The sequence below is a fragment of the Acipenser ruthenus genome, chromosome 7 (assembly GCF_902713425.1).
Source record: "Acipenser ruthenus chromosome 7, fAciRut3.2 maternal haplotype, whole genome shotgun sequence".
NCBI lineage: Eukaryota > Metazoa > Chordata > Actinopteri > Acipenseriformes > Acipenseridae > Acipenser > Acipenser ruthenus.
The window spans coordinates 46653410-46680257 of record NC_081195.1 but is presented as its reverse complement, the minus strand read 5'-3'; the positions used below and the strand labels follow the sequence as shown (position 1 = coordinate 46680257).

The 26848-nt window shown below is 35.4% G+C and overlaps 1 protein-coding gene across 16 annotated transcripts in view; it reads left to right on the top strand.

Annotated features, from left to right (window-relative positions):
- LOC117415248 (membrane-associated guanylate kinase, WW and PDZ domain-containing protein 2) overlaps window positions 1–26848 on the top strand; it is a 302693-nt gene that overhangs the window by 212046 nt on the left and 63799 nt on the right. For 12 of the 16 annotated variants that reach the window (XR_009329170.1, XR_009329171.1, XM_059027156.1 and 9 more), the window contains 6 exons: window positions 2655–2850; window positions 4142–4221; window positions 23040–23097; window positions 23822–23946; window positions 24272–24400; window positions 25305–25487. Coding sequence is in view for 14 of the 16 variants with exons in the window: in XM_059027156.1 (XP_058883139.1) it covers window positions 2655–2850; window positions 4142–4221; window positions 23040–23097; window positions 23822–23946; window positions 24272–24400; window positions 25305–25487 (771 nt within the window). In the remaining 2 variants the exon portion in view is untranslated. The remainder of the gene's footprint in view (window positions 1–2654; window positions 2851–4141; window positions 4222–23039; window positions 23098–23821; window positions 23947–24271; window positions 24401–25304; window positions 25488–26848) is intronic. The other 4 variants (XM_059027163.1, XM_059027153.1, XM_034025335.3 and 1 more) reach the window with 1 other exon arrangement.

Below are 26848 nucleotides of genomic sequence, written 5' to 3'. Positions count from 1 at the left end.
ATCACTTAACTTCCATTTTTCTGCCTAGCCAGATCAATGTGAATGTTTTCCAAACCATTCATATTCTTGTGTTTTATGTTTTATGGAGTATTTGCATTGATATTCTCAGCTGCTGGGATACGCTTAGAAGATGCATTAGAGACAACCACTATGATCTCTGCAAACGGTGAGACATACCTGTACCTTGCAGGTGGAGTGGAATGCAATTCATTCATTCCGGATTCAGGCCACAAGCATGCGATGCCAATAGAGGACACACAAAGTACAAAGTCTACCTTTCAAAAATACTCCTGGTGTCTCTTTAACTCCAAGTGGTGCTAAACATTGTTCTGTACCAAATTGGTACTATGTTTTTTATTAATAATATAGGTGTTAATTGCACATTCATCTTTTAAAAAATAGCTATTATGCTATCCTTTGGTATTTTATATATTTTTGTTAGCTAAGTCTGCCAACTTACAGTAATGCATTGTTTCAACGTAAGCTGTCAGCTCTAGGTTTTTTGTCAGTTGTTACTTTAAGCCTTTGGCAATAAAAGCAACGTTTCTTTTGTGTGAACATGTACTGCTGCCATCTTCCAGTGCACCTTTTTGGATATGATGAGACATTCATTTACCTCGAAGGTTCTCTCTCATGGTAAAACTAAGGTTCCAAATAAAATAAAATAAAACCCTGCTGGTTGCTAGGTTACAGGTAATCAGAAAGTACAAGAGTGCAGACTCTTGAAATCAAAATAAATAAAAAATCCTTGTGGCAAAAATAGGATGGCTGATTCTAGGCTATTTGCTCTCACTTGTTATACACAGTAAATGTTGTACATAATTGTCTGGAATTAGCTATCTAAAACCTCCACCTCCACCTAACTGCAGATATACAGTTTCTATGTATCAACAATAAGCCTATTTTGAAAGGATCATCAATGTGACATGTGCTGGGCTTGCAGGCCACATACTTGTATACTGAAGATTGCAAAGCGATCACCTATATCTGTTGAAGTATCACATTATTTCACAGATTGTTTCACTTTGATGGACTGTACAGTGATGCTGATTAATAAGTAAGGATCATGCTGGACATTCAGCTGTGAAGCATCAGAATTTTAAGATGAGAATTTATTTCTGTTTCCTAGCAACAGACTATTCCTGTAATTGACTATTGTAGCTATCTTTTATCTTTCATCTTGACATTGCAAAATGTAGGACTATTGGTCTTTTACAGTACTATCTATAGTTGGACAGTTTTCCCTATAGAGTTGCTGTTCCAGGGCCATTTCTTTCATTAATGGGTTTTAATACATAAGGGGTTATTTTTTTACGTAAGTTATCAGATTTAAAGCAACTTGCATTTCAGGTTATGCCTATAGCCAAGTACAGAGTGCTATTGTTAAGATGTTAGATGCAAGTTACTACACCTTACAGAACACCATGTTGTGTTTACCACAGAAAGAAACTCATTATTTTACCATTGCTGTATCCCATGTTAGAATGCGGCATGCTGATTGGTCCATCAGTGTTCCAAGCCATTACAATATCCTGCACAATGTCACGATTAGGAACTTCTTAGGAACAAAGGCAAATCATTGCACTTGTGCTAACCATGTAGCACTGCGTCACCAAAATACAAGAAAACACCTGTCAAAATACCTGCTGTCATGGAAGATACTGAAGACAAGGTATTTTATTTGTCATTTTAACTTCGGTCGGATCCAGTTGTCAGATATTTCAGTTTTATTTCTCTCATTTTAGTTGGTATCAGCCGTCATTTTTACTTAATTTTAATTACTTAATAATTAATAATCTTCATCCCGACAAAGCACCTTAAACTCTTGCGCTGTTTGGTATACGCTAGAGCCAATGGGAGTGAATTACCTACCAACAATGTTACGTAGAATATGCAGGAAGGGCTCACAGATATACAACTAAGCAAGTTTTTTTTAGTTTTTTTTTTTATTTAAAGTCAGAACAATGAACTGAAACACATCTAAGTAAGGTTTTTATAGTGATTTGAAGTCGTTATTTAAAAAAAAATTGCTTTTACTGAAACAAAAAAAATGAAAATATTTAGTTCATAGGAACTATTTTCTGTTGTGGAAGGTTATACCTCAAAATGTTAATAAATCTTTAGAAACTATAAAGATTTCTCCTTTATTTTTTATAAATGTTTATAAATCAGTTTTATAAAAGCAATAAGGCACTTGGTTGCAGGGACTCGACTGCTTCTCGTGCCTAACAACACACAAAGAAGTGACAATATCCAGCACAACCCATGACCTCTTGTGCCTTATTGCTGTTTTTTAGGGAATGTTGCAAAAATAGATCATAGGAGGCTTTTATTCAAAACCAACATGCTTTGATGGTGTAGATAACATATGTCTATGTGTGCACTGATGACTGGAAAGCATTATATGTTCAATTTGTTCTTTGTTTCTTTTTAACATTGCTGGTAGTGCAATGTATGCAGTTGTAATCGAGGCAGGTAATTACAAGCCCATTGATTTGATTTTCTTGCTGCGTCTCTTTTTAGAAAGCTGTCTGTATGTCAGTTTCATATTGCTTACTCAAGTGACCCTCCCTCCTTTTAACATTGTAGTCTTGAGGGAATTTAAAAGCACAGTTGGAAGTTGTGATGTGGTTTATTCTGTGTTCTGTTTATAGAATCGAGTGAACATGAAGATAAAAGTACCGATGCCTCAGGTGAGATACCTGCACAACCATACACTGCAGAGGGATCAAAGGAAGAAGGGGAACCACCGAAGCTGCCAACGAAGCCTGATGAGAATGATGAGTTGGGGCCGCTGCCCGACAACTGGGAGATGGCTTACACTGAGAAAGGAGAAGTCTATTTTATTGAGTATGTTTGTTTGAGTTTGTCCACTAAAATAAGCATTAATGGCCATTTAGTAATAAAAGGAGTAATAGTTATCATTATCATTTAAAAGTGTGTGTGTGTGTGTGTGTATATATATATATATATATATATATATATATATATATATATATTTTAAACATTTTTTTTTAAAACCTTTTCTTTCATATGCCTTCAATTTTGTACACTGCAATTATATAATTGCAGTGTACAGAATTGAAGGCATATGAAAGAAAGGGTTTTTTAAAAAAATGTACACAAAACGTTTAAAAGATTAAAAAGATGAAGATAATCTGAAAATAAAATATTTAAAAAAAAAACATTTCTCATATATATATATATAAAAATAAAGCATTTCCCCCTACTGTGTACAGATCATTTCACTTGATACAGGCAGATGTTATCTCTGGTTCTGTATTAAATATTCTTCATTTAAGTATGTAAAAATGAAGTTTACGTGTCGGGTCCTCGAGTGGCTCACCTGGTAGAAGCGCAGCCGCACAGTGTACAGGGTGAGTCATACAGAGCAGGTTAGGTCCTGGCTGTGCAAAGTCTTCATTGGGGATTCCAAACGGAGCATTGCATTGGCTCTGCCACTCTTGTGATTTAGGCAGACAAAATCAGCAGAGACTGTTTCTCCTCATCACACTACAGCGAACCCTGCTAGACAGGCACCCAGTGAGGTCAGAAGCAGACACCTACATGGCAGGCATTTGTCCTCTAGAGGTCGGTAGCTCGCTGACATCCGCTATCGGGTTTTTGGGTGTAAACGAGGAAGTTGGCTCAGTCGTGAGATCGGAGGATGACCACTGAACCTTTAGTTCTCCTGAGCTGTGTGGGGAATTGCTGCGGTGAGGGGGAAAATGATTGGAAATTTTAAAATGGGGAGAAAATCAGGGGGTTAAATAATTGGGGAAAATAGTGAAGTTTACAGTGTCTGTCTCCTGCCCTCCACTCCGGAAGGAGTGTTGTTGTTTCCTTAGAGGAGCTCAACAGATTCATTGAAGTTTTCTTGGCAGGCCTCTACCTGAATACAGTCCAATAGCTGCATTCAGTCCAGAGAGCTGAACTTGCCAAATTTACAGCTGTCTGCACAATTACTCTCATGCCTCCTTCAAGGCTAATTAGAAGCAGTAAGCAAATGAAACATATCGATTGCAATTTTGTTAGACTAACCTTTTTTCATTTGGGGGTGGGGGGCCAGGTTTTCTCTCTTTTTTAAAAAGGTTGAGCTTACTGCAGTGTGCCTGCTCAAAGTATTCTTTTTTCTCTATAGCCACAACACCAAGACGACATCATGGCTCGATCCAAGGCTTGCAAAAAAGGCTAAGCCTCCAGAAGAGTGCAAAGAAGACGGTAAGCATGTTTTGTTTGCTTTGCTGCTACTGCTTTTGAGCAGAATTGTACTTTTTTTTCTTGAGCTTTTCAGCTTCAAAGACAAGGTGCTTTAGAGGCTGAACTAGTGTGAAGGGTGGCTGGGGCACAGAGCTAGGTGACCCGGGAAGTGTGTTCCTTGTCTCCTACACTTCTCCTGTATAATAAAGAGGCTGGCTTTGTTGTTCAGGGTGCATTTTTTGAATTTTTGTTCTTTGTGTTTTATATTTTGAATTTGCTGGCCCGCACGTAGGTAAAATGTTTTTTTTTTTTTCTAAAATGGAATTGTTGGAACTGAATGTTTGATTTTGTTTGTTACAAATACACATAAAGAATATTAAAAAGAAAGTGTTACATTTTGGGCTGCTAGATAGTGTTTTCAAAATGTTTTTGACAAGCATCTTATCATTCAGTTCTTCAGTACGGAGAAGAGTTTCTGTGTAAGGAACAGAAAAGCCTTTTTTCGCAGACACCCAATCAATAAATTCCATCAGCCTTCAATTGGTAATCAGACATGGGTCATCAAGTAGTTTTAAGTGTTTTACTTTCTCGCCAAGAAGGAGATGGTGAGCCTAGGGGTGCGAGGCATGGGTGTGGCAAAGTGTCAGTGCTGTGGCATATTCAAGATCTGGATTAGGAAGATTAAATCAGTGAGGCCTGGTGGTGTCAATGGTTTGGAAGCTCCTAGGGACTGACTGAGCACAGTGACTTTTATGTGACCAGCACACATCTTGACAAAATTGGCTTTTTCAGACATGAAACGGTATACAAAAATATATATGTTTAATGTTTTTAATATTTTATAAGGCACACATTTAAATTGATCAGAATTAGATTCCTATAAAATAGTAGGCGGGTTGATTTAAAATGGAGAAATTAAATAGAGAAAGCAAATGGGAAAAGCAGTGATTTTAATAGAGTGTTATTTGGTTCGCATTGGAAGTACTTTGAGTGCATTTTCAAAAACCGTGGGCATGCATGCACTACTGGATCTCTCTCACGTAGAATAAGGTCTGTTTATCTCTGTAGTTAATGCATGCATATTTTGTGTAATAGTGTAAATTTAAGCACCGTTGGGCTCTCCATGATATGAACATTGCTAGCATGCATCAAAGTACTGTATCCTTCAACAGCTTCAGTACTTTAAAATACCACTAGTAACTTCATTGTAATCTTCATTTTGTCCTCAATAATTCAGGGATATTGAGTAGCAAATATATTTCTCACTGTTTTGCTCTGAGATTCACCAATGAACTCTTTTCAATAGCTTAACCACCAGGTCTTATTTGAGTGCACTGTATATTCAAGTGATCTGTAAAAGCCCTTGAAGCTACCCAAGAGAAACATGAGCCTTTTTAAGTTCTTCCAAAGCAGTGCTGCCCTGCAGATTTGAGTCAAATGTGTCCAAATCTTAGCTGGGAGCATGGTATCTATCAAATTGTATATCCATCCTTTAGTGTTTCCACTTTTTGGAAGTGCTTACACATAAGGTTGATTTAGTATCGCTTGTAGGTAGTGCATTTCTAATACAAAAGCAGATTTTATTGGTAATAGTAGAAATAGAAAATATACTACAATATAAATTCAGTTCCAGAGTGATGATTACAACTTTTTAAAAAATCTACCATTTATTTTATTATTGGTATTTTAGAATCATTCATTTACAGACACAAAATCACACACTTCAGCAGGAATGTATTTAATGTAATCCACTAGATTCCTCACCAAGGAAAAAAGTAAGAAAAGATAAATAAATGTTTCTTTCCAACACCTGTGTTGTTCACTAAAGCTAATAAAACGAAACCTTGCTGGTTTTTGAGAACCTTACTGTTATGTAATTGCTATGAATAACAAACTGACAGGAACTGTAAGTTGTCAGTTAATTAGTTTGAATAGTGCATCATGACTAGTCAGAATGTCCTTGTCTCAGTGCGGGCATCATTAATAGTGTGTTTGCAGACCTTTCTACTTGTGTTTTCTGTTCGTGTTTGACATTTAGCTGAGTCACACATTAAAGTAAACAGCCCAGACCGGCGGTGGATATACTCATTACTAATATACTCAGTTCCCTTCTGTATAAATGAGGAAGCTATAGGGACTTAAAGGGGTACTTTATATCATCTATTTTCTGAATGTTTTAATTTCTTACAAGAAGCAGACCTTGTGTAAGCCCGTTCTATAATTATCTAAGCAGAAACAGTAGTGGAGAGTTATATAGAGCACACAGAATGAGATATTAAACAGGTGTGAATTTAACACCAGATCTGTTAATAAGGTTATTGTTATTTGTTAAATTTGAGCAAGGTTTGATTAGAAAAAAAATAATCTTTCCAATATTGCTCAGTTTTATAAAAAAAAAATGTAAACACTATGATGGATATGGCCTAGACCTGAAGGTTTATCAAGACAAACATGTGACCAAACATGTGGCTTCGAAATGCTTGTGTCAATCTGTGACTCACCCATATATCTCAAAGCTTGTTTGTATTTTAAGGTACAACAGTACTTATCCATTGGTTTCCTTTAGCAAATTACAATTTTAATCTAGGTGATAATGCCATCATAATCTTATTACTATTTGTATCCATCACTGTGGGATGGAATTAGTTCCAATAACAGGTGAAACTGACTCATAAGAAGGCGACACGTGTATTTTTTCAGAAGCACTTGACTGTAATAGAGTAATCCTGATCACACTCACAAAGGCTGGTGAGTGCTGTAGAGTGTAAACTATTTAGATTAATGTTGTTGCTTTTTAAAACAAAAAAAAGTAATTATGCAGCCAGACATGAAATGTAATAATTGTATAACAAGGTCAATTACAAAATTAAAAAACACTATCAGGCAGAAGCTAATCGAAGGCCAGGATTCTTTTCATGTGTGTGTAGTGTGATCTGTCACATTTACAAACCAGACTCAGTACTCTTTTAGGTTTTTCAAATTTAGACTTTTGTGTGCCATATGTTATAACCTTGTTTATATGCACATCAAATCAGATTCAACCTACTGTAGCTGTTTGAGGACTCAATTCCCAAATCTTCAGTCTATTCTGCATGTAAATCAGGTTGGTGATACTAAACCCATAGTGAATCCATTTACTGTATCTTTATAAAAAGCAATAAAAAGGGGAGTTTGTCATTATTAAAGAGAAACAAAAAACATATTTACAGTAGTTTTTTTTTTTGACAAATGGTTTATTAAGTTACAGTATGTATTGTAATGTTTCTTCCAACTCGGTAGAATAGTGATAGAATCAGCCCTCACTGCTTCTGGTTATATACAAATAAATCATTTGCTTTGCAGTCAGATTAAGACAGGAAAAGGTTAAAGTAAAATAACTTTGTTATTCAGTAGACATATTTAGTTATTCGTGTTTTGTTACTCATTAATGTATTTATTTTAAGGTGTTTTACAAGGAAAATGGTGGCATTTATAGTACATTCATTTTAAACAGTTCTAACTTATGAACATAACCATACACTGTGATACAATTAGTATAATCTACAGGAAGATGATTATTCCAATGCAACACTTGTCTGAATAATAGACATCATTACAAATGGTTTAGTGCAGCACAGTAAGATGGGGTTGGCAGATGATGGTGGCAGCTGCTTGAACATGTAAAGGAGCAAATGTGGCTTTAAGTACTGCAGCTAGCTATTTCCTCTGAGCTGTGCTTCTCAGGCCCCTGGGAAGAAGGAGCCATGTCAACACACAAACTTTCTCATTTTGACATTTGGTCTTCTGACTGTTTGGTTGTTTGCGCCCTTGTGGTTTTATGCACTGACTTTATCCTTCAAAGAATGTTTTTGCTCTTTGCCTTTTTATTGATTTATTTTAGTTGAATTTATGAACAGCAAAGAAGAGGAAGGAAGATATTATATTGCACCCTGTAGCACATTGCTTGTGATTCGGTTCAGTGAATGTTGCAGGACAATAAAGGGTAGTCTAACAGTTTGGCAATCAATGATTAAGAGAGAAAAAAAAAACTTAGGAAAGCAGCCAAAACTAAAAAAAAAAAAAAAATGTTTTCAACTCCTTCCAAAACCAATGAAGACACATAGGGCATGTGATGTTAGAGCTCTTTCTTGTGTCTGGCGTTGATACTCACATATATAAGTAAGGCACAGTAGAGCTTCTTATATTTGTTCTACTAAAAAGTCTACAGTTGACAGCACTGTTGATCAAGGATGGGTGTCTCAATGGTGAATATGTGGCAACTTGGTACATGGTATTGAATTTTTATTGATTGAGAACCAAATTATATTTCCGGAGACTAAAATCATAATGACCACTTTTCATCATATTGAACATTTTATTTCATCCTTTAACATTACATTTGCTTTTCAAACCACATACAGTGATTGAATTGCCAATATACAGAACAGGCAATTATTGCTGAATGCCACTGGACAATAATTTCAGCATAATTAATGTGTGTTAGCCTGGTTTAACATTTCCTTTCACCAAATTGTGGATGCCTCTTACTATGTTGCAACATTTGGTAACATTCCATTATTCCACAGTAGATTGCAAGCTCCAGTCCTGAAAAAAATGATAAGAAATGTTTTGATATCTAATCTGTATTCCGCTACACTGTACCAAGAGGAACACTTTGGCTTCTAAAACCAAGTTTGTCAGATAACTGATTTGAGAACTAATTGAGAACTGTCTTCCTTAATTAGGGCCTGTACAGAGAAAATAGGACACAATCTCAAATTCCATTTGAATCAGTTTCAACACAGTAGTTTTTGTTCAGTGTATTAAAATATTCAGTATCCCCCTCAGTTTTTAAACATTTGCTTTCTGGATTATTTCCACAAGATACCATTACTGCCTTTTTAAATATAAAAAAGTCTTTCTGTCATACCTTGCTCTGTCAAGTCTGCAGAAATAAGTCTACACCACTCAATTTTTCTTCCTTTTCAAGAGAAAATAAAACAGCCTTTGAAGGGAGGTTTAATTAAGTTGTTGTCCAGTACACAATGTTAGCATTTACACCTCTGCGGTCAATAGGACTTTCTTTTCTTTCAGACGTTTTGTGTTTTGTTATACATCTGTGTTTAAGTCAATTTTGTTCTTTAGTTTAACGCTATGGGCTCCAGACCAAAAGAAGAACACATATAACTGCTAACCCTGTTGCATCTGCCCTCGTGTAATGGTGTTTACTGCTCAGACTTTTCCAGCAGTCGTTTTTCACGAGCTGGTTGGGGGCCGTTGTGCTAAGATTTCAATGGTTAAGGTTAAATGTGTCCCATTTTCATTTTCAGGTGAACTCTGAAGGTGAAGAAATCAATACAGCAGGCGATCACTGCCAAGACACTTCTTTCAATAAGAAGTTATGATAACTAAAAGCAAGGGCCTTTTCAGTGCAGTCATGTCAATGGTTTTTCTAGTAGAAGTTATATTAATAGCAGTATACTAATATCTGGTAGTCAAACAGCCAGGTGTTAAAAACAAAAAAAAAAAAAAAAAAAACTGTTGCTAATGTTATGAGCAAACTCAGTATCCAGTTTGTACTGGAAGCAACAGCTAGTCTAAGTGGTACCATCAGACAATTGATATAGAAATATAGACATAATACATAATATAAACTGCCTGATAGTATCCTGTACCGAGAAATAAAAAGAAATGAGTGCAGAGCTATCCAAGATTACAGCATTAAACACTTCCTGTCATTTCTTACAGTATTTCTTTCTGGTTTTTTTCAAAAAATCACTTTGTTATATGGTTGAGAGAGAAATAGCAGTTCCATATGTAATAGATATGCTAGTATCAATGTACATTACTTAGTAGAGCACATACTATATTACGGAAGCATTTTTGTGAAGTATATACAATGATAATGCTTAATTATATATTATATTTCTGTGAACTTGCTACAGAACTTGCTTTTTTGTATAGTATCCGGGATTATATTGTGAGTAGTTCTTTCTCCTTTTACCATTAAGTGTAAATTAAGTGTGTGCCGCCTTCCAAGTCTTTCACATGTCCGGAATATTGCCAGTATATTAGAGCTAATATTGGAGCTGCTATTTTTAGTGCATGTAGGTCAGAGATGATTTATTTATGAAACAAAATCTCATTTTCTGGCATGGGGTCACATATTTGAACACTTACTAATTGCAGTATCATGATGTTAACTGCTGAATGTGCATGTGTTGCATTGGGAGCTACCAAAAGGTCCTCTAGAGCTGTCATGTTTTGTATGTGGCTACCAGACAAGTGGTATTACACATGCTGTAAAGCTTTGATGAGCGATATTGAGAGAAAGAGCTGGGGATGGGGCCAGGAAAGGCTACGATACATTGATATTGACGGTAGGAGCCTCTAAAGGGGAACTGCCGTCTCTTTTGATAATGCATAAGTGATGGTAATAAGTGTTGAATTCAGATTAGTATTATATTTAATGAACTTATAATAACTGTATTATTTAGGATGTTACTGTTTCATTTACAATTTAATATTGTGGATTGGCATTTAATCAGGGTCACTGTGTCAAAGATCACTTGTGGTCTGTGATGCTTTATCAGTGGTGCTTGATTGTACATTTGGACCATAACTGCTTGGTTGAAAGTATAATTGGGACCGAAGACAGTTTACATGCTGTACAGTATGTAGGAGTCTCCCAGACAGTTGGTGGTGCTGGAGGTTTGGTTTGTTTCCGGTGATTGTAAAGACCGTATTGTGCCAGGTTCATAGTCCCTGCTGTGTTTTTTTCGTTATGCAGCAAATTAAATTTTCCAGGTGTACGTCAAGCTCGGACACGGGTATTTCTTCTGGATTGTTCACTGACCTCTGTTAGATACGTTTTTACCAGAGCCAAGTGTAGTTTTCTTGGATGTGTTTACATTTTTTTGTTGACTAATGAAAGTCTTTTGAGCATCAGTGTCGGCTGGGTGTTGAAAAAGTGGCAAAGTTGAGTTTGTGAGACCAACGTTTTTTAGCGCTGTCATCTATGATTCTAGCCTCTCTACTTGCACTGCAGATATGTTAGCAACTTTTATAAGTAGCTCAGATGCCCGTTTAAGTAATCAGGACTCCAATTTCGTTAAATAAAAATGGTTCTCATAACGGTAATCCACCATCCTTGTTTTGAGTTTCAAATTATACAGTAGTGGCAGATTAATGCATCAGAACTTAATAAAAGTGATGAGGCTTTTTAGGTGCGTTTACAATAGCGTTCCGGAATCTTTCCGCTAAGATTCTGGGACAGTCAGTACCGGTGTCCCAGGAAAATGTAGATCAGGAAAAAGTTGATCAAGCTCTAGAATTTAAAGGGGAGGTTCCATTGTTTCTAATGTAAACGAGCCAAGGCTAGGAAATAAGTAGATCGGATATATTAATGAACAATAAATAATTTAAAATTAATGTTGTAAGTATAATTTATATCAATTAGTAGATCGGATATATTCGACAGTATTACGCTAGATAAGGGGATGTGAATATCGCTGTAATATATATTAGCAGCAAATAAATAATTTAAAATGAATTGTATGATTGTGGATTTCTGATTGTGTATTTCTGTTTGTGTAACAAACGTTAACTAGCAAAATGTGTTACGTATTGACGTTATTTTGCATTTCTGGAGGTGTTTTTGTTTTGGGAAGCACTACAGTATGGACAGCAGGTATGCGAGCGATTGTCCAAAAGTTAAAGCATGAGTTTCAATCATGGAAAAAATTAAGCTCCATGCTGCGACATTACTAACTAGGCCACGGTGCACATCAATCACATGATGTACTTGAAAAACGTTGCTTATACAGTATTATTATCTTATATTTGTTCTTTCATTTATTTTTGCATACAGTACTTTGTATAATTAGGACAGAAAACGAACAGGAGACTGGTTATCATAGTGTATGTATTTAAATGACAAGTGTGGGAAGAAACAATACATTAATTAATTAATTAATTAATTAATTAATTAATTAATTAATTAATTAAAAACTAAAGTGTTAACGTCTTTGCTAAACCGTGGTAAATACCTGTACTTCAATACCAACCAAGATTTTGTGTTGTGAGAGAGATCATACAGTATATGTAGGCTACTCTATATCAGTATCATTTTAAAATGGTAAATCTCTGTAGTGCAACAACCAATAAGACATATAACAAGAAAGAGATACAGTATATTGAATTAAAGTGAATTATCATGATTTAAAATCATATAGATATACACATATATACAGTATCTCTCTTCCTCATTATATATGCCTTTTTTATATATCTCTATCTCATTATAAATTCCTGTAGTGCAACAACCAAGTAAGACATAACGAGCAATCTTATCTACCATGGCATACATTTTTCATTCTTCTATTTGTCCTATCAAGAGGATTTTTTTTTTTTTTTTTTTTTACATAGTACAAATCTTATCCCTTAGTAATACTATATATTACTGCAAGGAATACAATTGTCACGTTTATGAAGAATATGGCATTTATGTTCATGTATTGTGTGCAAACAACATGAGAGATTTTTTTTTTTTAATTCCCAACCTGAGTACACGACATAATTCCTTTCTAAAAAAAAAACTTTCATCTGGCTATTTGTGGTTAATTTTCTTCACCCTATCCCAATCCACAACCCTAACCCTAAAACCTTTTTTAAATAAACATAACACATGCAGATAAATCAAAGCACTGTATATACTATTCTTTTTTTTTAAAACTGGCGGTTTTGCCACGTCTAAACTGTAGTAAAGTTACAGCTGTACTAATATTAAAATGTAAAAATACGACCTTGTCACACTAATATGATGGATGCAGCATGTCATCAGATTATATTACTGAAACATTTTAATTTTGATTAAAGATTGACAACATTTTGACGTGTAAAACAATTTAATATATAAATAAATCGCCGCGATCACACATAAACTACATCTGATTGAAACTATGTTATAGAAACATAAAAAGACAGGGATTTAAAACATTTTACCATATAAAGAGTCGTCGATCACACATTTTAAAGTTCATACGAAAAGACAGTAGCACGAACACGCAGCAATATAGACTGTCTAGTAAATAATACGGCCAGATAAAAATAAAAAGCCATGCAGTGAACATCCCCTTTAATCAAACTGTAGCCCCGCCTTACTTTTGTCTATTTTGTCAGACTTTCAGCATGCGTACTTTGAGGGGGAAAGAAAAAAAAAAAGAAGCTGACGTCCTGCTGTAGCCTGTAGTGACACATTTTTCTGCTGCCCATTTAGTGCTCGTTGGATCCTGTCTTTATTCCAGATATATATTAAAACCCTGCTTTATTCATCACTGAAGCTGCACAAGCGTCCTTCAGACATTATTTCCGAAATCTGTAATACAAAACAATTAGGTTTAGCCAGTAGTTGCTACACAACGAAAAATCTAAACTACATAACAAAAAAACATGCAGCCACCACTGTTAATTGATATATCAAACATATTATCAATACTTAATATAAAAAATATAGAAATGCGTTACACTTATTTTTTCTAGATTCTAAAAGTTGGAGTTCTGCAATCTTTCCAGAATACGTCCTCAGCGCGTTTACACTGGAAAAAAATGACCAGAATCCGTCCTCTTATCCTCTCAGTTCGGAATATGAACTCAACATTTGAGAGGATAAGAGGACGGATTCCAGAACGTGCTCAGTAGCGTTTACACTGGAAAAAAGTGACCGGAATCCGACCTCTTATCCTCTCCATCCGGAATATTTGTGCCAGTGTAAACGCACCTTTTGTTTACATTGGCAGTCTTTACCAGTGAGGTAGAGCAGCAATCCACCCTTTATGGCTGAGCTCCAACTGGTTTATACTACTGATACAGATTATGTACTGAATGAGTTTAAAATTGGAATGGAAACATCTTTTCTGAAAGCCTGCAATTTTAGGTGGATCAAAATAAATACGAGCCGCGTGTTAGGCTTTTCATTTTTAAATGTATCGTTCAACTTTAATGTGCTTGGTCATTACTTAACCCATTTGAGTCTATTCTCTAGCATACTATTTGTACTATATGTTGTATTTCATCATCAAATTGGCTGCAAAGTGATCAACTTTAAACCAGGTACACTATATATTTATTATCAACACAATTATACCCAATCTATGATTCACACAAAATCACCAGTCATTAAATAAATACATTTAAATAGAAGAGAGACCGTTGCCCATAAAAAAAAAATAATTCTGATGATTCTTCCAATACAATCAGTTCCCAAAATGTAATTAGTAGTTCAAGTGTATGGGTATCTACAGTATGTAGATTTGTATACCAGGAGAATAAGTTGAACCCTGTTTGTTTTAATTGAAGGATTTGATGCATGGCACTTTACATTCCAAACACTGACTTGTGCTTAAGTGGAAAAAAAATCCAGTGAAGTGCTCCTTTTGAGTTTTACATTTTGTATTTAATGAGATTTTAACTGGGATGTTTTGCAGCAGTGAATGTGTCATTGATCTCCCTTTTACTTGCTTTCCTCTTTCAGAGAATTTCATTTGACAAAAAAACAGAAATGTTTGTAGATAGACAGATTGTAATGTAATTGCGATTCTTTTTTTAAACAAAGGACCTATACTTACGCTAGGAATTACATATGCAATTCACTTTTTTGCCTGTGTATATGACTGCATAAGGACAAAAGTTAAAAAAAGAAGCAGAATGTTTTTCATTTAACAGCGACGTGTCAGCACCAAAAGGTTAGCCAGACACACTATAAATTTAATGTGGCACTATCAAGGTGTCTCCATCTCTTCATTGGCACTCCTCCAGTGAACATTAATTTTGACTTTACTGGCATAAAATCTTTCTAAAGAAATATGGTTATTGCTCAGCCTAATGTCAGTATGAGACAAGGGCAAGGATCTGGTTCTTCAATTATGTTATGTATAATGTAACAGGCTAGTCTTCTATTGACCCTCTATCTAAACTAACTGTGATCTATTTTTAAACATTTCTACACATACTTTTATGTTTGTATTTTAGGAAATACTATATATATATATATATAATATATATATATATATATATATATATATATATATATATATATATATATATATATATATATATATATATATTTTAATAAGAATGACAATTGTTCTTTAGTAATGCAGTAAACAGATACTTGTAAGAATTGATGGCTGTCATTCATGCAGACAAGACAATTAGCAAATTATCTAGAAAAATGCACTGGAAATGCACAGGAAACTGGTGGTGGTGTTATTTTTAAATCTTTTGCTAAATTGCGTTGCCTTTTACGCTTTAAGCAGTTCTGTGATAGGAAACATTTTGATTTAATTTTGCTGTTGGGTCGTTAATGGAGAATGTTACATACTTCTACAATACGTACCGGATTTAAAAGTATGTACTGTATTACAGTTCACGTGTCCAGTCGTCTCTTTTGGCAAATGATATTTTCAGAATCATATCGTTCTGAATCAATACTCCTATTGAAAATTTAGTACTGTACAAACAAAACCAACTACAGTACATTTAATTGGACATCTGAAAGGGCAGCAGTGTGGAGTAGTGGTTAGGGCTCTGGACTCTTGCCCGGAGGGTCGTGGGTTCAATCCCAGGTGGGGGACACTGCTGCTGCTGTACCCTTGAGCAAGGTACTTTACCTAGATTGCTCCAGTAAGAACCCAACTGTATAAATGGGTAATTGTATGTAAAAATAATGTGATATTTTGTAACAATTGTAAGTCACCCTGGATAAGGGCATCTAGTAAGAAATAAATAATAATGGAAGCCTACTTATTTTAAAACACAGTCCTTTCAGCTATGTATTTTTGATATTGTATCTTTGTTGTGTTCCCTGAAAAAACTGAGTCTGTCTTTTAATGCTGTGTTATTCCCCCAACTCAATGAAAGGATGAAAAACTAACTAACTAACAGGAGGACCGTCTTCAAATAGTTAAACAGTGCCAAAGAAAAGAGAAACATGCGCTACAATATATGTCTCCCTGTACAGTTCCTCAAACCCAAGTCATATTTTTTCTTTCCATACGAAATGTGTGTGTGTGTGTGTGTGCGCGCAGGGCAGGGGGTTATTTGGGTGGTAAGGGGCAGGTTACATTTTGGTGAATCGATGCATCGAATTAGTACCCAGTTTTAAGTCTGTTGCCGGTTTGCATTAAAACCTTGAGTGTGAGTGCGCTGCTTCTAGTGCTAGTACGGTAGATTGCTAGGATAAACACTGGATAAGACAAATCAGAAGTAGGCCAAATATTCATGTTTTTTTTTATTTTATTAAAAAATTAAGGCAACACGATTTTGTTTTGTTTTTATCTATTAAATCTACCAATTACCTTTTGTTTCAAAGCATGTTGTGTTTGGATTATATGGCAGTATTATAGAAAAAGAAGCGGAATTTAATACGATAGTTACTTTAGTCAGGTTTTATGAGATTAATTCAAATGCTTTGCTTTTTGACATAAAATGTAAACAGTATTGAACAACCATAGTTCAGAAATTACTTATGTTAAAATATAGTATTTTTTTATTATTATTACAATGTTAATCTGATGCAGACGTAAGTAGGTGATAGCGGTTTTCAATATTACATACAACAGCTGTCTTTCTTTTCATCCTATAGTGATTTGCATATCTCACAGGGCTTGAGCATTATATTTTTTTAGTATGCACCACAAATTTGGCAGTAAGATTGATCTACTTCACAGCAGTGACCTTTTATCACAGTGATCAAAATCATGTTAGTGTCAGAGTAGGAATGGAGATGAAATATTAATGTTATCATTGCTAGCAGCACTACAAAACTAGAATCTTTTATAGTGTTGTCTGTCTGGCCTTTTGTAAAACTGAACCATTTACAGATGACCACAGCCTTTATTGATTATGCATTCACGTTTTGAGCACTGACATTCAGTTTGGATACTGAAATGACTGAATGATACAGCTAGTTGATATCGATTGCTCTAGGCAACTGACATCCACAATTACGTGTTTGCACTGTCAGGAGTTCGTTAGACATTAGGGTGCAATATTGTATCTCAGACAAATTATGTTTTTTTATAGGCAGTAATGGCTGCAAGAGAAGGGCTTAGTTTGTATGGACCACTGATTTGAATTCTGGTGAAGGAGGGTCTGATTATACAGAATGGGTTACATGTAAACATGACTGCAGAGAGAGCCACAAAGTGAGTCTGAAGGGATCATACACTATTTAGGATCCAGTCCCAGATTTTGGAATATGACTTTAAATGTACCAATGTACCAATCTGGATTGGGGTTATCGCAATAGAACCATCCATCATTCAATCATTTTGAAATTGACCAGCTTTTTAAATGCTGCCACCCTTCAACTCTGTATGGATGGAAAACGATTGCAATAATGTTTGGCATGCAATGGACATCTATTTACAAAGTTTAGGAGAAAGACATAGTGTTTGATTGAAAAAATGACCGTATGTATAAAAAAGGTTATCTAAAGATTTTGTAGTACATATTATTAACTTGCAAAGCAGTTTATTTTGTAATGATCCACACACTGCTCTCAGGGTAGTTTATAGTTTCAAGGTTATGGTGATGATTAACATATTGCATTCAATTTCTAGGACTTGCCGTTGATTATCTTGATGACTGTTGTTTGTAACTTGGTGGCTTAGTTTTAATGACTAATGATTAATGCACTGTATTGCTTTGCTTCCAAAAAATTGATTGATTTGAAATGTTCATTTTTAAAATATTGTCAATAAAAGTGTACAAGATCTGTAACAGAAAACGACATGCTTTTAAAAAAAACGATGTGTGTCTCTGGAGTGCTAAACAAGTGCAAGGACAAGGGTTCAATGATTGTTTTGTCACAGGCTGACATATTAATGAAACCCTTAATATGCAAAATATCTCTAAAAATGCCAATTAAATATCCCATTTATAGATTTAGTGAGGAGCAGATGCCTACTTTCCATACAAAGATATTTTTTTGATACTGTCAGAACAGAAAACGCATCTGGCAGATGGCAGTACAAATTCAATACAGAGATAATGGAGTAGGTGATTTCATATGTCTGTGTCATTAGAAGGACAAGAAAATGACTGTGCTTAATTAGCTAGACATTTGGCCATTTAGCGTGAGCTCCCCAATTGACCTGTGATAGTACTGTGTTAACACAAAGGACTAAGAACAGGGACTGACACTTTTACATTCTGGCTATGGTAGATTGGAACCTGATTGAAGTGCCATTAAAAGAAAGGAATCCTAATTTCCAAGTTGTTGTTGACTCAGTAACTGTTAAACAAGTTATGCAAAAATGCACTGCAAGATGAAATGCAGTTAATTATTGCGTGACACAGCTAACATTTGTCTTAAAGACAGCAGAGAAAAATGCCCTGGTAGTATTGTTTGTTGTTTTCTTGCTGTGCTGATTAAATATTTTACAAATCTCTTTTAAATCAAATATAATGACGCAGTGTAACAGCCCATTTGTTAGTGTTCATCTAGGCTGTGCAGCAAGCTGTTAACGTGCTTTATCTACAGATCATTCAAATTCTCATCAGCTTTTTTTTAAGCCACTCAAAGATAAATGAGGTAACTATATTTCTAAGATATATATAAATATATATATATATAACATTTTTAATTTTTTTTTAATAATTTGAACTTTAAATAATTATATTTTTTAGAAGGAAAACAAACTGTAAAACTAAATATTACTGATTTATAGACAAGACATACAACCATGTACTGTAGAAACAATTTGAAATCTAATGATTTGTAGTGCTGCTAAATATTTCCAGACCACATTTAACCACTTTTCCAGCTTTGTAAATTCAAAGTTTGTAGAGGTAGTACATTTCTAAAACAACATTGTGGAAAAGTACGGTATGCACCTATAGCACTATGCACAATCCACATGTATGCACTAGAGGCCAAGAGTTTGGAAGCAATAGGTGATTTGCAGAACGACTTCCCCCTTACTTACTAAATGTCATTGTATCTCTGAATAGATAATTGCCTCTTCTTTAAAAAATATGCAAAATATGTAAATGTGCAAGACATCTCACAGGTAAAATGGTGCCCCTAAATGTTCTCCTTTTTCTAGGAAAGGATGGCAACTGGGGATGGGGAGTTTGTTGCCTGATAACCCCACTCAGCCAACTTGCTCAATAAATATCTTGGTATCCTTGAAAAAATAATGGCTTCATGTTCAAAAATATGCAAAATAATGTAAAGAGCAAGTCGTCTCACAAGTGTACTGGTACGCAAATTATGATCCATTTAGTCCTACTACCAATGCTGAATGGCTGGTTGGAACATTTGTTCTCTATTTTTGAGCAAATGTCATACCCAGTCATTCTGCATTAGTAGGAAGTGGGTCGTTTTTGGGATGCCACTGCACATGTGAGATGTCTTGCTCATTAAAATATTTTGTATATTTTTAAAGAAGAGATGATAATTTATCTGGGGCTACTAATTTATTTAGTAAGTAAGGGGTCTGAGTGAGGAAAAATGGGCAATAAAATCCCCACCCCCAATTGATCTGCAAATATTTGTTGCTTCCAGCAATTTGGCTTGTATTGCAACCAAAAATAACCATCTTCCCAGCAAAGCAACAGTTCAGTAATAGAACGTAACAATCTGGGATGGGCAACTTTCTTTGAGGGAGCAGAGAGCCACAAAAACCACTAGCATTGAAAAACCTTTGGTGGGCCATACATTTATTTTAGTAGGTTACATAATTCATACATACAGTACCTCAGATATTTGCAACAATGTATGCAGCATGTTAACGGAAGAGTAAACGGTGAATAAATGATCATCAAATGATGATCTTAATGTTTTTTTTTTAATATATTTTGCCAGTCAGAGTGAAATTTGTTGTTTAAGTTATATTTCGTTGGCACTGCACCTACCGTGTATGGCAGGCCTGCGTGTTCTATCTATCTTTTATGATAATCTGTCTGATTTGTAAATGCTTCTCTTTTTTAATGGTGTTTTTTTTGTATTAATGGTAACCAGTAATGCTTATTTTGCCAGGTTGTTAGTGGTTATGTCAACGCCACTTACTGACACCATTTCTGCCTAGTACCTTTTAAATGGGTTTGACCGTACTTATATTCTTAGACTATTATGCATACTGTACCTTATGTAAATCAGGCATCCTTTCTGTAACTCACATTACTGAGCTGGCTGGGCTTAAAAAGAAATCACACTTCTTGTGTAACTCTATATAAATAACAGCATAGTATACTGTAAAGAAAATTGTTACCTGTGTATACTGCACACCATGCGTATAGCTCACAGCCTTCTAAAATGTATAAAGGGCGTGCATTATAGTCATGAAATTATGATACATTAATACATGCAACCAATTACTGTATGCATGTTTTTCCCCCTGGAAGTAAATACAGTTCTGAGCTTTGCCGAATCAATACTTATTCCTCAGAATAATACTGTCAATCTTGTATTGACATCATGAAAAGTAATGATCAATTGATTATTTTGGACACATTGGTGAAGCTGTATGCTTGGCTTGCAATCTTGCATCTGAATCTATATTTCATAACACTGTACTTTTTATTTAAAATATACATCTTTACCAGATATAAGTTTTGTTCAGGGCAGTTGTGGGGTTGGAGATTCAATGCCTGGAATTAAGAGAGGACTTGATAATTGGGTATACAGTGGGTTTTAGTGACTCATTAAGAGACTTGTGTAACCCAGTCAGAAGGCTGGGGGAAAAATATGAAAATAATTATTTTGATTGTTGTTCAGCTGCAGTAGAGTGTTTGTATGAGAAATGACTGCCTAAAAATGTGTTGCCTTGTTAAATATGTATCTCCTCAAATGCACTTTTCTTGACCAATGATTTGCAATACACTGGTTTCAGATGAGTGAAACTCCACTGAACCTGCATAAAACTGAAAATTTGGCAAAAGAAAGTACATCTTTTATTTTCGATATTTTGTAGATTGCCATTTAAAAGATACACCAGGGGGTGGAGTTGAGACAGCAATGAGTTATTTTTTTTTTCCTGTCTGTGACTGTTTGAGCTGAACAGACAGGAATAATAACAATAAATTCTCGGATTGCAGTAATTTTTCAGTGTCGGTGTCGGAGAGGGGTGGATAATGTGCAGAAGTGTATTTTTGTGTTTTTCTGTAGCGGTTACAAACCGCTAAAAATATATTATTTGAAGTGATAAAGTTGGGGTGAGTGAGTATAAAGACAGTAATTTTCGGCATTTGTTTCTGTTTTGCTATCTTCCAGTTCATTTAATTGATCTTCTTCCAAATCTGCATGTCTACTTACTACTTTGCAGACTTGTAGGACTCTAGTCACATTTTTCGTGACTCAGACTCGGATTCGGACTCGAGTCACGGCCACAAAAGACTCGGACTCGACTCAGACTTGACCTTGTGTGATTCGGACTCGGACTCGAACATTTGGGCTCCGTGACTCGGAGATATTAATGACGAATCCTTTTTTTAATTTTCTATTACACACATAATATTACAGTTACTAGGAAACCTGTGCACAATGAAAACCCACCCAACAAAACATTATCCAATCAATGGTTAGCCCTGTTGTCTTTGCAGCCAATCATAGTAAGTAAAACACCCCCCCACATAAAACCCAACTTTTTTCCTCTTTTGCATTAAGTTCTATAAGGAATAAATGATGTCAGCATGGTAAACAAATAAGTACTTATTTCTCTTTACTGCTTTAAACCGTGTTCTAAGTATTCTAAGCACTGTAGAAATACATTTCTAAAACTGCATTGTTGAAAAATATGTAATTTAATTGAGTACTGAAAACAAAAACAAATGAAAAATAATAATCATATAAGTTATAATCATACTTTTAGAGCTTCTTAATTCATATCAGAAAGTCACTGTGTGATTAAGTGTTTTGTTTCTAATCTCCACTTGTTCCCAGCACACACCATCACTGTTTGCAAGAAACGTCAATGAATTCACCTGGCAAATTCAGTCGAAAATTGCCTACCGTCAAACAGGCAGATATATCAGACTGATAGGACAGAAGGACTGATTGATAGCAAAAAAAAAGAATGAGAGAATAACTTAATACCAAAATGAAAATGATTTATTATGGATGCAGGAAAACACACATTAACAATACGCTGTGCAGCGTCAATCGAGAAATCTGTCTATGTGAACTTCATGGTTTTGTTCCATTATGAACCTACACACAGGGGAAATACCAGCCGCCACTGGAAAATATATAAACATAATGTTTTTGTGTAAAAGAGAAAAGACAAAAAATACATGACCTGAAATCAAATGAACTGAAGCACAATCTCGTAAATGCATCATTGTATTACAGACTTAATAAAAGAGCAAATGCAATGAAAGTGAAACATAACATTTCTGTTTTGCAAAACAAATAATAAAAATAATACTACATTTACTATTTAAGAACACAGTAAGTTGTCTAAATCAAATTGGCAGTTTTTACCTGAGTTGAAGTCAAAGTAGATGCTATAGTCAGAGGTGAAAGACTCGACTACAAGTCTGCTACTTTGGGGATTTTTTTGCTGGTAATTGGTCAGTTAGTTTTATAGTTACAGCTGTACATATGTAACTGTAAACAAGATGACTTAAATTCTGTGAGACAGTGCAGTGATTTTGAGTATGTAACAAGGCTCCAACTGCCCGTATCCATCCAATATGGAACCTTGCTTGACCAATCACATTGCTTGTTTCACGTTCCATTGCCAGCCCTGGATTTTATATATATATATATATATATATATATATATATATATATATATATATATATAAATTAGCAACATTGCTAAAATAATGTTCTTTTTGTTGGAATATTTCAGAGCTTCCATATGGCTGGGAGAAAATTGATGACCCCATTTACGGCAGTTATTATGTTGAGTAAGTTTTCAAGAATATTATTAATTGCCAGTTCGCTTTAGATTCACATTAATAGTCTGAACATCTGTCGGGTGGGAGAGGGGGGAGACGACCAAAAACACTTGAAAATACATATATTTGGATTAATATAAATGATGCAGAAAAATGTACTGCCATATGACACAATTATAATTTTTTTAAATCTCCATTTAAATTAGTTTTGTATACTTCTTTCTTGGATTAAAGTATCCCAGATATTTTAAGTAAGCTGTTACTGCCATAACTGGCTATTTTAGCCTCTGGTAACTTTTAAGTTAAAAGGAATAGTATTGTTTATAGGAAGTGGAGAACATGGAACAGTGAAGTTAGAAAAATGTAAAATTACATTTTATGTGTAGATGAATGCATCTTCATGAACTGTGTATAGATAGTGAGGTGAGTTTTTTAAAATAATTCGTGATGTTTTATAACTAGTTATGTCTAATAGAAATTGTCACATTTGCATATGAAAGTATATCATGTTATTCTAAATGTCTGTTACTACATCAGGAGATTTAGTAACAATGTGTGTGTTTTTGGAAATCTAAAATTGGTACATTCAGAAGGAGGCACTGACCCTACATGACTCAGGAGATACCGCCCACTTACTTGAGCAACCCTACAAAAAGTGAAAATAAAATCAATACAGTTGTTTCTTTGCTGTCGCCGTGTATAATGTATTTATTTGTTTATGCTTCGCCCCCAGTCATATAAACAGAAGGACCCAGTTTGAAAACCCTGTTCTGGAAGCAAAACGAAGACTACATCAACAGCAAATGCCAAATCAAGACCTCCCTTCTCAGCCTTTGCAGGCGGTACAAGTCTTCCGAGGTAATCCCTCATATCCCTTCTCAAAGGTTTTTTCAGGTGTAGAGGTATGGCGGGGTGCTTACGGTATTCCTGATATTCATCCATCTTACATTGCACTCATTAAGTCAGTTACTCCAAGCATATTTCAGTATGTTCCGTCTCTTAAGATCTAGCCTATTCCGTGTGTTTTACTAACATGTAGCTGTAGCAGCATATGAGTTCATATTGTAAGAGTGAAAATGAATAAAGAAAAACAGAATGAACTAGCGTGAGGACAATCAGTATTCGGTAGGGAATGTGCCTGAGACTGGAGCCTACGAATGAGGGTTTTTCTCCTTTGTAACAGTAGAGGGCTCTTCATCAACATTACCTAGGCCCAAACTCGCTCACTTTGGCCCTGCACCCCAGCGGTCCCGCAGTATGAATGACCTGTCCCAGTTTCGGAGTGGCAGTGCTGGAGTGTGCAGGCTGCATGGTACGTTGAAGTGCAGCTTCCAAGCAAAGCTGCACTCTTGTAAAATAGTGGGATACGTTGCATCACAAAGCCTACTTTTTTGTTTATCCTTAGCTTGTTTTCTTTTTTTTTCTTTTGCCAGCCCCCCCCCCCCCCCCCCCCCCCCCCCCCCCCAGGGCTCTGGAAGTACAGTGCACCCCCCTTGATTTTGCCTGCTGTTTTAGTAAAGCATGCTCACTCGTACGTCTTTGTATTAGTTCCTGGCTCAATCGCCTATACTGAGATATCTGACTGTCTTTAAAAAAGTTTGTACCAAAATGAGACCTTTAATTTGTTAAAATATTCAAAATTATTAAACAACTGGTAGAATAAAAAACAGTCAGATAAAGGAACTATTTACAGATTCACAAAGTATAAATATATAAAAAAGTGGTGGTTAAAGAGAATCAGCCGATTAAGATTGTATGTGGAGACTGATGGAGGTTTAATTTATACTTTCAAATGTTACTGTAAACACTGTACATACCTACTATAACATCTCTCATTCATTACTGTACATCCTTCCTTTTCCCACTGAGCCACAAGAGAACAGGGCGAAGTCCCATGTATCTCCTGAGTGAATCTGTACACTGTCCCTTTTAATCAATGTATACAGCTTCAGAATGCTAGATATCAAACAGCTGCTTTTTACCCCAAACCCTGTACATGTATGGCTGTATGTATAATACAGTGTAGTTCACTGACTAACGTTCTGTACCATGCCTCTTTTTAAAGGTTAACAGTTGCTTTTCAGTGGAAAAGTGTATTTGTGTATTTGTGTTTTGTTTAATAACGTGGACCTGCTCCCAGTGCCCTTTCTGTACAGACCCATTCGTTTCACCTGACTTTTCTGTTTCTGTTTTCCCGTTGGGTTAAATAAATGTAGAAAAGCCACTCTTCACTCGAGATGCCACACAGCTGAAGGGAACATTCCTCTCGACGGCCCTGCAGAAGAGCAGCATGGGATTCGGGTTCACTATAATCGGAGGTGATGATCCTGATGAGTTCCTGCAGGTGAAGAGTGTGATACCGGACGGGCCTGCTGCACAGGATGGCAAAATGGATACAGGTAATAATTGATGCATTTATAAGGCAACAGCGAAGATTTGGTTTCTGTGGCTAATGGTTTTAAATCAAACAGTTGCTTTGCAATGCAAAAAAAAAACTTATGTTAGTTTCAAATTAGGTAACAGGATCCTTGTAGCGTGGCAGTATTTTGTAATTAGAGTCCATTTGCTAGTTATGGATGGATGTGTATACAGTGCTTTATGCCTGCGCATACTAGCTGTTTGTACATAAATATACCTGTTGTGCAAAAAATTACTGCAGCCCTTGTTATTGCTAACAAAACTAATGGGGTGTGTTTTTTTTACTGTCAAATTTGCAAAAAGGCAATCGGCTTCCAACTTAGTACTCAGAGTAGAATAAGTCTTTGGGATTGTAACAGCAAATGCAACTGCTGCATGAAGGTTCTGTACCAGGGGAAGGACTAAAAATGAACCTGCTTTTAACAGCAATCTCTGTACTTGCCCAAGTCCCATTTCATATATATTTTAAATTACATTTCTGAAAAGTAATTCTATATAATGCTGGTATTGAATATTATTCTAGAATGTTATTGTGCTTTAAGAGCTTATATAGCTATTACTGCTCCTGTGTCTGAAGGCAATCTTACTGTGGTGTGTCAAACTCACTCACCTGGGTATTTAGAACCACACTTGATCTGGTCAGAAGCTTTCATCTGGCATCTAATAAAATGCTGTGAAATATAGAAACTTATTTTCACAGTATGTGATTTATAATGTAATTAAAGAATGATAATGTTGCATGTTAATTTATCATTTTTAGAATCAGCCTGGTATATGCCAAGGTCAGATTTGATTGTTAATGTGCCATCTGGTTATCTCTTATCGTATATGGTGTAAATGGCGAGAGAATGATAAGGACAAAAAAAAAACCTATCCCAGCTATCGCTGAGCATTCCTTTTGAGAGAGTTTGCAAAACATGGGAGTTTGTGAACACTTTCCATTTTGGTAATTTGTTCCCTCCTGATCCTAATGCACTTACTGTTTGAAATTGTAAAAACAAGTTTGTGTTCTAGTAAATTTGATTTGCTCTTTGGGGAACTCAGCTATCAGGACAGTATTTAGATCTGCTGCTTTTTAGACCAGTCCTGTAGTGTAGAGAAAAAAAAAAACAGCACTGGTTAATGGTTACCCATTAAAATTAACCAGAACAAGCAACAGTAAATGTTCAAAATAAATATTCTGAAGACATGTCTTGCCCCGTTAAAGAGCGCCTGCCCCATCGCCACATGTCGGCATACATTTCGCGGTGTGATATCATTAACATATTCACCAAAGCGATTCTGATGACCGTGTCCCAAATAGACAATTGAGCACTGCATTAAGACCCGCTGAAACCAGGTT